The following is a 12,889-nucleotide window of genomic DNA, read 5'->3' as shown; positions in this document are numbered from 1 at the left end:
ATGGAAAACTTTTTTATTTGGCAAGGCATCTTCACGAAATTTGGCATATATTACTATTTGCTGTAACAGTATAACATATTCATAAATTTTTCACTGTATCATATAGGTGCCATACAAACTGACCGATCAAATTCAAGTCCTTGTATGGAAAACTTTTTTATTTTCTTAAGTATGTTTGCGAAATTTGGCATATCATACTATTTATATCATCGCTACCATCTCCGAAGAAATTGTTCAGATCGGACCACTATAGCATATAGCTGCCATACAAACTGAACGACCAAAATCTAGTCTTTGCATGGAATTTTTTTATTTGTGTAGGATATTATAGTTTCTGTTTTTATTATCACTCCTCAATGATCAAATTTTGTATGAATAACCTTACAATTCTTCCAAAGTAGAAAATTCCAAGAATTATCGGACCGGTCGGTAACCGTTATATCTCGACTTTCCGTCAATAAAAAAATAGTTACTTCATCTACCAAACAAAGTTTGCAGCAATTTCGTTGCAACTACTTCTTTAATTTTCTAAAAATATATGATTGATCCAAATATGTGCATACATAAATACAGTTCTTCCAAATTTTTCGTACAGCAACTTTTTGTCTCATTGAAATTGTTGTCGCTGCACCTCGCATAGTTGTGCAAGACAAGTGGCATTCATTTTATTGCCTCGAATTGTCAAAAGGTGCAATATAAATTTATTTAAATACAAGCGTACCTACAATGTATAACATATCTAGCCACTCATATACGTACACACTCACACATATAAGCTGCTACACACACACATGCATTGGAGCGTACGCCCGCAGCGCAGCTTTTAGGTTACCTACCACAACGCCCACAACCCACACACGCCCACTTTTGTCACTTTGCCACGCTGCCGAAAAGTTGGTCTGCTTCCCGATGGCACTCAAACACCTATGCACGAGCACAACCACACACACATGCACGCACATGTCGTGTCGTCGGCGCCGGCGAAGGCACAGATACACAAATGACTTTTGCTCATTTGGTTTGTGTGCATTTTAAATAGTTCTTTTTCGTTGCTGTTGTTGTCGCTGTTGTTGCTCTACGTTTTACTACAAATGGCTGCATTGTTTTTGTTTCTGCTGGTGGCTTCCTTTCTTTGGCAAGTTGGCAACTTGCACTTTGGCCTTGGCTTTCGGCAACCAAACAAAAAATCACACAGCACAAAAAGCAAAGCACAACAACAACAGCAAGGGATGCAACAAGATTGTGAAGTTTTTGGTGGAATATTTAACTGGCAAACTTTTAGCTTTTCACCTGCAAAAGACCGCCTCGGTCGGTGTGATTTGCATATGTATTTGCGTGCGATAAAAAGCGCACACCTTTTTGAACTTCTCGAGTTGCGATAGCGACGGTGTGTCGCTTGCAAACCACTGCAAATAATCGCAGTCATGGTTGTATGTATGTATATTCGCTTGACATTGCTGTTACTTAGCTTACTTATACTTATGGAATATTATTAACTATTAGCCAGGGATAGGGATACCGCTTGGGTGATTCGGTTGTATCAGAAACTTCGAAATTGAAACTGAAAATTCAGAAATTTAATCTGAAATTTTGCATACGTTTTTTTCTCTCCAAGAAGCTACTTACTTATTGCAAACAAAGATATCGGACCACTATAGCATATAGTTGCCTTACAAACTGAGTGTTGAAAATCTAATTTTTATATGGACAACTTTTTTATTTCACGAGATATATTCACAAATTTTGGTACCTATTACTTTCTAAGGTATCGGTATAATCCTTAAAGAAATGGATCAAATTGGACCACTGTAGCATATAGCTGCCATACAAACTGAACGTTAAAAGTCAAGCTCTTGTAAGGAAAACTTGTTTACTTCACATGATATTTTCACGAAAATTTACTGACATTATTGTCTAAGGTAACGGTATAATTCTACAAGAAATGGATCAGATTCGTCTACTATAGCATATAGCTGTCATACAAACTGATTCATCAAAATCCAGTCTTTGTATGGAAAACTTTTTTATTTGCCGAGATATTAACACGAAATTTGTTGTGAATTATTGTTTAAAGCAACGACACAATCTCCGAAGAAATCGATCAGACCACTGTAGCAGTATGGCAGCTATATGCTACAGTGGTCTGATCGATTTCTGAACTGAAAATCAAGCTCTTACGAGTATAAGCAAACTTGAATCTGTGAGCGCTATTGCAGCTTGGGTAAAGCCGAAATTAACATTTTTGTTGTTTTTCTTAGAAAATTAATCTCCATTATAATAAATACAAGCTTTGACTTCCTTTTGCCAAACGTTCTCAGTTGACTTCCAACTACTGCCAAGTGAGTGTGGAAAATAACTTGAGTTTCTCAACACCCACACCTCTTCAAATCACTTTCATCACTTCAAATGTAAGAGTCCACTCAAAATTCCTCACAATTAAGGCGTGTAATAAATTTGAAATAAGAAAACTGCTGTCTTCTGCACAAAAGCTCGTTTATATTTATGGCTCAGTTCTATACGCTCTCAGCGTGTCCATGGCAGCCGGCTGACCCCACACAGCATGGCAGATGCATTTTTCCTAGAATTCGTACTTAAAATTGTTGTCGCATATTATTAACCTGCTTCAACTTTTGGCTAGTAAAAGTTGATTGCTGAAAGCAAGCTATTTACATAAGCACGCAAGACATAAGTACTTTTATGTATAGTATGTACGTGTATTTGTATGTATGTATGCATGTTTGTTTGTGTGTAGCTCAATTTATTTAGGCAATATTTAACATTCATTGGCCATAATAATTTAAAATTTTACGAGTTTCATTGCGCTGCTGCATTTAACAGACAGACATATCTATTTTCCTGTTTATTCCCGTTGAAGTCCTTCCTTTGGACGAAAAGCGTTTATGCTTTCCGTTTTATGCTGTCGCTATGCAATGAAAGTATTTCGATATTATTACTCGCCCGAATTTCTTCTTAACTGCATGGTGCTATTTACCCTTTAACGAGTGGCACACTCAAACAAGACAGCGGGTAAATTTTCTTTTATAGCTTTCAATCAACCAAAGTTAAATATTTGCAGTGTTTGTTGTAAAATGTGGCGGAGAGTAGAGAGCGGGGGTTGAGAAAATGCAAAAATGGTTATGAAACGAAATTTTAATTTGAAATATTCTCAAATAAAAAAGTTTTCCATATAAGGACTGTGTTTTGATGGATCAGTTTGTATGGCAGCTATATGCTATAGCCGTCCGATCTAAATAATCTTCTGGGTGATTGTACCATTACTATAAAAAATAAAGTATGCCAAATTTCGTGTTGATATCTCGCGAAATAAACAAGTTTTCCATACAACAACTCGATTTGGATGGCTCAGTTTGTATGGCAGCTATATGCTATAGTGGTTCGATCTAAACAATTTTCTCGGAGATTGTACTGTTGTTTTAAAAAATAGATTACTCTAAATTTCTTGTTGATATCTCGTGAAATAAACAAGTTTTCCATACAACAACTCGATTTGGATGGATCAGTTTGTATGGCAGCTATACGCTATAGTGATCCGATATCGGCGGTTCCGATAAATGAGCAGCTTCTTGAGAAGGAAAAGACGTTTACAAATTTTCAGATCAATACCTCATAAACTAATTGTTTAGTACGCGTATAGACAGAAAGATATCAGATAAACCGTGGGATCCGGTTCGGGTAGTTTCTTCAAACCTCCAAGAAACAAGTTATTTATGTAAATCTTAAGAAGACAGCTTTTAGCATATATTATTTACAAAAAGAGTGGTTTTATGTTCGTTCTCAACAACATGCTATGACTCAAGTAAAGAGTCCCATACTCGTTATTTTGTTTATTTACTCGCTGAGCTCATTCTCAATACTTACTGACCTAACACAATATCAATTAAGAATAATTTGAAAATTAACCAAACGTCAAGCATTGTATAACATTTTTAAAAAGCGATATGCTGCATTCTAAGAATGTGAAGCACCACAAAACGATTCTTAGCTGTCTTCAACATTCCTGATAAGACAATAAACGATTCAAGTATGGCTTTTAAAAATTTGATTTACGTCATAGAGGCGAGTAGCGGTAAGCATTTCTCAAAATTGTGAATTAAAAATTAAACAAAAGAATGTACCCGAGTGCGGAAAATGTGAACTACCAAAGCTTTTATTAAAACAACGAAAAAAAGAGACGAATATACGACCGGTTATAGTATATAATTTAAGACATAACGAGTTATGCACTTGATGAAGAAGAGAGAGGCGCAATATTTTGAAGAAAGTAAGATATTCAATATATTTTGTATTTTTTTATTTAATCGAAAAATTACCAATAATACAAAAACGAGTAGTTAGGGACTCGTTTTGGGTGAAACCGAACACTAAATACACACTAAAACCGTTGGAAGGAGTTGAGTGCGAAAATCGCGAAGTATTTTGATTCATAAAATGCGCCGGCGGAACTTGGATTTTAAATACGATACGGTTTCTTAGAGCGATTGTAAGGTAAGAGTAAAACACATACAGCGTCTACCAATAGGGATGACAGAATTTTGAAAGCGCGTGGTAAACATGTTTGTTTGAGGATTTGTGCCAAATTTTGTCAGTGTGTTCAGTAAGGTTTGTAATATCGTCCTGTCACATTTGACAAAAAAAAAATCATCTTTTTAGATAAGAAAACACTTTTCTGGCTTAATGACTTTGCCAACAAATAAAACCGTAACTATTAGAATGAGTCAAATCCTCGTGTGGTTCAGGAAACGCAATTGTATCCCCAAAAATTTACCAGTTTGGTGCGGACTGTGGACTTTCAAAGTGGGGCAGGAAATGTCATTATCATTAATAGAAAGCGTTATAATGTTGTCGATATTGACAGACTACTTTCACAGAATTTGAGGAAGTCGACGCGAACGAACTCTACGGTGCGCCGCCTTATTTTTCACGTCTAAACGTGATCAAAGTGTGTGCAAAGTTTGGCGACTCGTAAATTGCGAGAAATGATCAAAGGGGCGCCAAGATCATGCGATTTGTCGTTCATTTAACATTTAATTTTCAGCTTTATTTCATTTTAACATCATGTCGTTCATATTGGTAGACCCTATTCTGGGAGCAAAGAAAAGGGAACATGTGTTTGAGTGTGGATTGACATTTTTTTATTGGATATATAACGATATTCTAAATCAGATCAAATTAAATATAAGTAGATCAGACTATATCTTCTTGGATCTCTATAGAGGCTTCCAGATGAGAATACCCTCTAGAGGTGAATGGAGGAAGGTTTAGTAGGGGTGGAGAAAACTATCTCAATCTAAACCAACAGATCCAAAATCGACTACAGAGTAAGGACGGGTATATATACTCCGAGGATCTTGACATTTCTATCTTCATTCGTCTACTAAACTCAGCATCTTACAAGTAGAATTACTAGGTCAAGAGAAGGTCAGTGGAGTTATACTGAACAACTACAATACAGTGAACTATTTTATACACAAAAAGACGACATTGCTAGCTTTGTCGTCGCCAAAGATAAACTCTAGCGTGATGAACAAAAGCTTTAAACTTACTGGCAAGTCAATTCCATTTTTTTCATAATTTGTGTTCCCGGGCATAAGAAAATCGTATAATTCATCAGGTTTCAAATGTCTATGTCTCTGTCTCACTTAAAATTCTAATGCGAAAGAAGAACAGACTTATTAAATAGGTCAAGAAAAAGTATTTACAGAATAACAGCTACCACAACAGGACACTGGCCATTTGGGGAACATGCGTCCAAAATGGGCTTGCCCTACAACGACATCTGCCGTGGCTGCGGAGTAGCAGGGAACAAGGAAACAATCTTCCACTTTCTCTGCGAATGCCCAGCTCTAGCACAGATCCGACACAAAACACTCGGAATCCACCAAGCACCAAACCTTGAATGGATTTCCACCAAAAGCATATCGGACATAAGTAGTTTCATCGAAACCTCAAAATGGTTTGAGAGAGAAGGTGAAACGTAAGAGCAGATGCAGGAGGTTCTACGAATAGTGTATCAAAATAGCACATCAAGTGCTAATTGAGCCCTACCTACCTACCTAGAACAGACGTCAAATTGACAGATTATGTTCCAAACAACCGTTAGGTGAGCAAACCTGTTACAAATTTCTGTCAAGATTTGACAAAATACAACAAAAGCTGTCGCTACCTTAAACTCATTAATAAACAAGAATTTTTTCTTCGCTAATATTCATAACTTGTCAATTTGGTGTGAGTGTGTAGGCGGTTGTCATCACCCTGACCGAAATTCCATTTTTATTTTGCTAAACTAATATTCTTAGAATTTGTGAAGTTGGAGACCACAATGAAGCTCATTAGTAAGCAAAAACAAATCATTAGGCAAATAGAAATGAGCATAATAGTGGAAAATACGTATGGCTTTGCCGCAAAGATAAGTCGTAGGTGATTACTCGCGTGACACTTTCAAAGCACCCGCACTTTTCGCTCGTAATTATGATTGCTATGGCAATAAGGGGTGTTTGATTTGGTGTGTTGTAAAGTATTATGTGTTGTTATAGGTACTATAAGTAGTTAGGTAGAAGTACCGTCACCATAGACAGGAGCTTATAATCTTACTATTCATTCAAGGTTTGGTGCCTGATGAATTCCAAATATTTTCTATCGGGAATCGCACCAATATAGTCGCCTGAATGTAGTGGAACGCAGATGAAAAAGCTTCGGACTTGTCAAAACACTGCACTTCGGACTACGACAGAAGGATGTCTCCTATCCTACATAGTGAGGCGCTTATGCTCTTAGTTAAGGAGCATAATGAACTCCTATCCTGGCAGTTCCTGCTGGGATGTTTTCGCAGAAATCACACCTGTAGTCACCTTTTTAGAGCGAAGCCGCCTCCTAGGAACATTAAGAGGTTATTCCTCAATTCAATTCGACGACATTAGACAGTAGGCCGATCAGACTTTGGACGCAACAAACTTCCGACAAGCACTGACCGCCATTCACAGTGGAACCACCAACACCTTCACCGACTCCAGTGAGTGGCGTTTTCGGAGTCAAACCACCACCCATCGCAGACGAATAGCTCAAGTTTCCTAGCGCAGCTTCGTTCTGGATACTATAACAGGCTAAACTCCTACTTATCCAGAATAGACCCTGACATATCAAATATATATCCAGGGTGCAATGAGTCCCCGCATGGCACTGGCCACCTCTTTGAATGCCCTGCTAACACTACTCATCTGACACCCTTCTCTCTTTGGTCCGACCTCATCGAAACTGCACGTCCTGGGCCTTCCATTGGATGACGTCGACGACAACTTATCTTATTCTTACCATCCAAATGGGATAAGGTACCCGTTACAACAAAAACAACAACTTACATTGGCAACTTAACAGAACATTACAATCTTCAGCACATCTGATTTTTATGCGGCTTTCTCACTTTCCATAAACCCTATTGTAACACCCATTTAGCCACGTACCTTTATGTGTCACTGTAGGCCGCTCTTGTTGTAGTATAGTTCACTACAAATACAAATATATACATATCAAACATTGCCTACAACAAGTTCACTGTTGTGTTTTGTTGTTGTTTGGGTTTTTACGTCGCGGTTTTGGGTAATACCCAACCACTTGCTCACTTTTGTTTTGTGTTTGCTCTGTTGCAGCAGTGACTGGAAGCAAGTTGGCGTTCGGATGTCTGCTGTCACACTTGTTGTTTTTATTGCTTAAATGCCGGCAAGCGGCGCTCATCGATAATGTACATATGTATGTATTGGCAAGGGAGTATTTCGATGACATATTTATATATACATATATATGTATATGCATTTGCAACTGCTGTGTCATCTTTGTGTGCATAAAAAGTGCAAATGCATCATACATCAATCTATTGTTGTTGTTGTTGTTTTTTGCGTGATGTATTGCGCCTTGGTGTGATAATATTCATTTATTGCCTAGAGTTCACAGCCAATTCCCCCTCTCCCACCAACATACAGCCAAATCGTGCACCCACACCCACTTTTTGAGCGCGTCGTGTGAGCTGTTGAGAGCAGCAAATTGCTCAATCAATTACGTTGACTATGAGTGAGTCGATTTTTTTGACTTCCATCACGAGTGGTGTCGTTAATTTTTATGACGTCTGCTACGGCGTGGACTTTGTTTATGATGAGATGAGCTGACTCAGCGAGATACTCACTGAGCACACGTAGATTTGTAGTCGCGATACGGAGACACCGGGAATTCCGACACGTGAAGCTTCATAAGGAAGCTGTGGGAATGTGGGAAATATTTCAAATTATCAACAAACCAAAAACAAAAAAAAAAACAAAAATTAAAATATTAATTTCACTTGAAACGCTTAGAAGAGGCTCTGTGCCGAAATAAAAGCGTTTAATTTCAGTTAAGATTGCGTCAGAGTATTTTACAGTTGTAAAATCTGGATTTTACCTAATTATTTTTTGAGAGTTTAAGTCCTAACTGGCGCAGAAACGTCTTACGCGGTTATAGTCGAGTTAACAACAGGCGCGTCCGTCGATTCTTCTTTTCGCAAGGTGGCGCCGATTGGAGATTCCAAGCGAAGCCAGGTCTCCACTGGTCCTTCCAACGGAGTGGAGGTCTTCCTCTTCCTCTGCTTGCCCCGGCGGATACTGCGTCGAATACTTTCAGAGCTTGAGTGTTTTCGTCCATTCGGACGATATGACCAAGCCGCTCACATATAAAAATAAGTTTCTATAAAAGAACATAATTTATAGCAGTTAAAGGGTTGTGAAGCGGTTTACTGTCAAAAGCGCTCTATGAATTCCAGCTTCAGACTTCCTGATTATTGCAGTGTCTTCCACGCCGAGGCTGCAGGCAGAAGGTAGAAGTGACCATCCATATTAACAGTACTTTTAGGGCTGGTCAAAGAGTGCCTAAACTAGCTATCAATAGTAGAATGTCGTGATAAGCCTGTTACCAGTCCACAGCGGAATCGCAGGAAACTGTAAAGCTGATGAGCCAGAAAAAAAGACACCCTAGAACCGCAATCGGTGAAATGGGAGCGGAATCCTCTTGTGTTCTACAGCTAGATAGCTGGGTTTTTTGGAAGCTTGGCCAGCGCTAGGCCACTATCGGTATTTGCGCTGTCGCAAAAGCCTTTTGGTCCAAAATCAAACGTAAGAGATCTAGTGATCTCTTTGCCCTTAGAAAGGCTAGCCCCTCCCTAGTTTTGGGGCTTTTAACGGGCCATTGGCCTATTAGCGTCCAAGCAGTAAGGCTAGGAAACCTGTCAGACACCATTTGCGAAAGGTGTATGAAGGAAATGAGGTGGAAACAGCTCAACAATTTCTTCTTGACTGACCTACGTTTGGGAGCTCAAGATTTAAACATTTGGAAGCGCATACCTTCAGACATCCTACCGAGCTGGCGGGAATAGGAATTAAACGGCAAAACTAAGTGTTTTGCTAAGTTCCATCACAGGAGTTCTTCTTTTCTATGGCCTTGTTACAAAGGACTACATATTACTATATACACATGCGATCTTTGATCAGCCATCAAACCTAACCCAACTTCTCGTCAAATAAAAAAAGTTTTACATACAAGGGCTTAATGTGGATCGTTCAGAAAGAGAAAGAGAAAGTGCTGCTTCAGGCAGACAATGCGCGTTGCTAAATGAGTCTGTGAAAACGATAGCAACAATCCATGTATTGGGAATCAAAATGTTTACGCGTCAACCTTATTATCTTGATCTGGCGACCCTAGCGACTATTTCCTTATCTCAGGTCTCAAAACAATGCTCGCTGGGAAGAAATTTTGGTAGAATGAAGAGGTGATCGTCGAACTAGCCTATTTTGAAGCAGCGGGCAAATCGTTCTACAAAAAAGGTATCGATACGTTGGAGGGTCGCTATAGGCAGCGTAGAACCCTTGAAGGGAACTATGTTGAACAAAAAGCTAATTCTGCTAAAAATGTGTTTTACTATGGCAGCCCGTGGTCTTTTCAATTGACCTGTAAATTCTATTCGATAACTTTATTTTATTTTTAGTAACAAGAGAGCAGAAGCGAGCAGAGAGTTCTGGAAGACTGCCTACCACTTCAACTGATGCAAATATTAAAGGAGTGAAAGATGTGGTACTTGAAAATCGTCACGCATGTGAGAGAGATGGCAAGAGAGCCGACATCTCTCGCGAGTCCGTTCGAATGAGTTTGGTGGCCATTTTGGTTATGAAACGCGTTCTTATTCGACTTGTCCGATAAAACTGAATTTTCTTCAAATTTTTTTGGTATTTTTTAGTCGTAAAAACGGATGACCTTAAAATGACTTTTCTCCAAAAACCGTTATCATTATTATGAGCACTGTTAGTTTCAAGAGTGTGTATGTCAGTAGACCCAACACATTATTGACATGCAGTTCAATCACTCCAATTCAAAATATCAGCATAAAATATGTGCCATAAATGATTAAAGCGCAACAACGGCCGAGATGAATGAAATTGCAGTCAAACAAGTTATGCTCGTAAATTATACGCTGAGCGCGCACTAAAGCCACAGATGCATGTAGAAATAACGCTTTAACGCTTAAAGTCAATGTCAAAACCAAATAGCAAAAGTGAAGTCACAATCCGCTTGTCAAACATGTTTAGCCCGCTGAACTGGAAAATAAAGTTGTCGGTATGGGTATGTAACATAATTACAAAAAAAACACTATAGTGAGCACAACTGCAGCGGCATTTATGTACTGTCAAAGGCGGCAGCGCGCGAGTAATTGGCGATAACTGGGCGTTTCTTTATAGTAGCAACAAATGGCGGGGTCTAAGTAAGGGCACAGCATCTGCACGCGATAAGAAGTACATACTTCGTGCGCCACTGATGTGCGGGGATCCAAGTGAGGCAGTTATAAACGCGATCGCGAGAGAGAGTCGTGACGAACAACTTGTATGACTCAAGCGGGCTGGAGAGCGGCCTCAGCTGAGTTATGGCAATATTTGCGACAAGCACGCCACAAAGCTGTGTACAACAATAAGCGAGTATAAAACCAGCGAGCGCCAAGTTGTAGCATCACAGTCGTTAAACAGCAGAGATCACGCCAAAACAGCGAAGACGCCGAAGAAAGTAGCATTCGCAAAGTGAATTAAGACGCATTAGTAAACATTTCGTAAATTCGCGATCGTGTGATTATAATTTCGTTAAAAAATAAACACAAAGTAAATAAACAATAATGCCAAACAACAACAACAAACAACGCAACACTTTCACCTTTGTCAGCTTGCTGCTGCTCCAAATGGCCGCGGCGCAGCGTCCCTCCTTTGCGGGCATACGGCCACCGGGTCTCAATCAGAAGGACAAATACAACATGAACAACAACGTCAACAATAATAACAACAACAGCAACGTGGATATTGGCAATCGCTTTGGACAACCAGATGAGCCACCAGCACTGGCGTTTGGTGCCACACAAAAGCCACCAGCGAGTTACATACCAATAGTATTCCCCGAGTCCAACTATCTGCAATTGGCCACGCCAACCGCACGACCTGTAGCCGATGGTATTGCGAATCGTTTTGGCAGCGGCGATGCTGATAATGTGCAACCAAATATAAATACAGTAAACAGCGCGGCCGCCAGACCCACCAATGCTGGCGCGCCTGTGGTCGGTAGTGCGCCCAATCGCTTGCCAATCGACGCGAAAGACGATAGAGAGCTGGTGGCCATACTTAATCGCTTGCCCGAGGATCAAAGGCCTTTCTGGTTCATCAACGCCGCGGCGATCGAAGCGCAAAGAAACGGTTCATTCGCGAATTTCGCCGGCGCCATCAACTCGCGGGGCAGCTTCTTCGGCTAAAGTGTTAGCCAATTACATACACAAACGCATCCACACATGGATTCGCTCGCCTGCGCATTTCTAACATTTAAGTTTAAGCTTTTAGTATTTATTATTTATTATTTGTATTTTATATATTTTCAAATATGTTGAAGTTAGTCATAACCGATTCCATAACTTTATCCATAACCGAAATATTGTACTGCTTGCCAGCCTGCGCTGTTCGAGTATGAAAATTGCATTATTCTTATGTTAAGTATACACCATTTGGCATATAGCTATATATGTACACAAAGTATATACATGCATGTACATATGTATTTCAGTAGCACAAATTACTTGCCAAAGCAATTGTTTTTGAGCGAGCCATACTTGCCTTTGTTCGAAACGTAAATTCTCATGTCACAAAAAAGTGCTAAAGCAATCACAAAAGCATCACTGAGCAAAAAGTTGTAAACAACAATAAAAATAACCCAAAAAGTGGGATTTGCAATAACAAGCTGATTGTTTTTTACCTTTGCCCCACGTTCTTATCGCTTAATTAACATGACGCTTAATTATTTTTTTGCATGCTATGTATTTTTTTGATATTTTTGGACCGGCTTTTTGGCCAAAAATAAATCATTGTTGCTTTGAAGACGCGGTAAGTAATCAATTCAGGGGTTAAAGAAAGAGCAAGAATCGCGCAATTAAGAATATATGTTTGTCAGTTATTACACAAAATCACCGAAAGTTGTTTTAATCCCGCTGCGCTGAATTATAAGCTGCGACTACAACCCAAACAGCACGACTCTTTCAGCTTAGTTGGACTCACGCTCTCAACGCTTGAACTGCACATTTGATCTGCACCAAGAGCGGCAGTTCGAAAGGCATACTATAATGAGTTAGATATTTGTTTGCATGAATCAAATACTTACTGGCTTCAACTCGACTCTAATTGTTACCAAAAAGCATTATATGCAAATTACGTTGCTCCGCAAAAAAGAATACATCAATTTTGGCTGGTGTGCAGTGATACGTTTTTATTGAAATTCACACGAAAATATATTTTCACATGTTGAGTTGTGGTTTCGAAACTAAAAACAAGAAATT

The 12,889-nt window shown here is 39.2% G+C and overlaps 1 protein-coding gene across 1 annotated transcript; it reads left to right on the top strand.

The window, feature by feature from the left end:
* Positions 1-11,025: 11,025 nt before the first annotated feature.
* On the top strand, positions 11,026-12,296 carry LOC126761426 (uncharacterized). The gene has a single exon (XM_050477565.1). The coding sequence runs from the start codon at positions 11,195-11,197 to the stop codon at positions 11,816-11,818; it is 624 nt and encodes a 207-aa protein (XP_050333522.1). The 5' UTR covers positions 11,026-11,194; the 3' UTR covers positions 11,819-12,296.
* The last annotated feature ends 593 nt before the right edge of the window (positions 12,297-12,889 follow it).

The sequence above is a fragment of the Bactrocera neohumeralis genome, chromosome 6 (assembly GCF_024586455.1).
Source record: "Bactrocera neohumeralis isolate Rockhampton chromosome 6, APGP_CSIRO_Bneo_wtdbg2-racon-allhic-juicebox.fasta_v2, whole genome shotgun sequence".
NCBI classification, from domain to species: domain Eukaryota; kingdom Metazoa; phylum Arthropoda; class Insecta; order Diptera; family Tephritidae; genus Bactrocera; species Bactrocera neohumeralis.
Note: the sequence above shows the minus strand (reverse complement) of the source record. Positions and strands in the feature narration are given on the sequence as shown.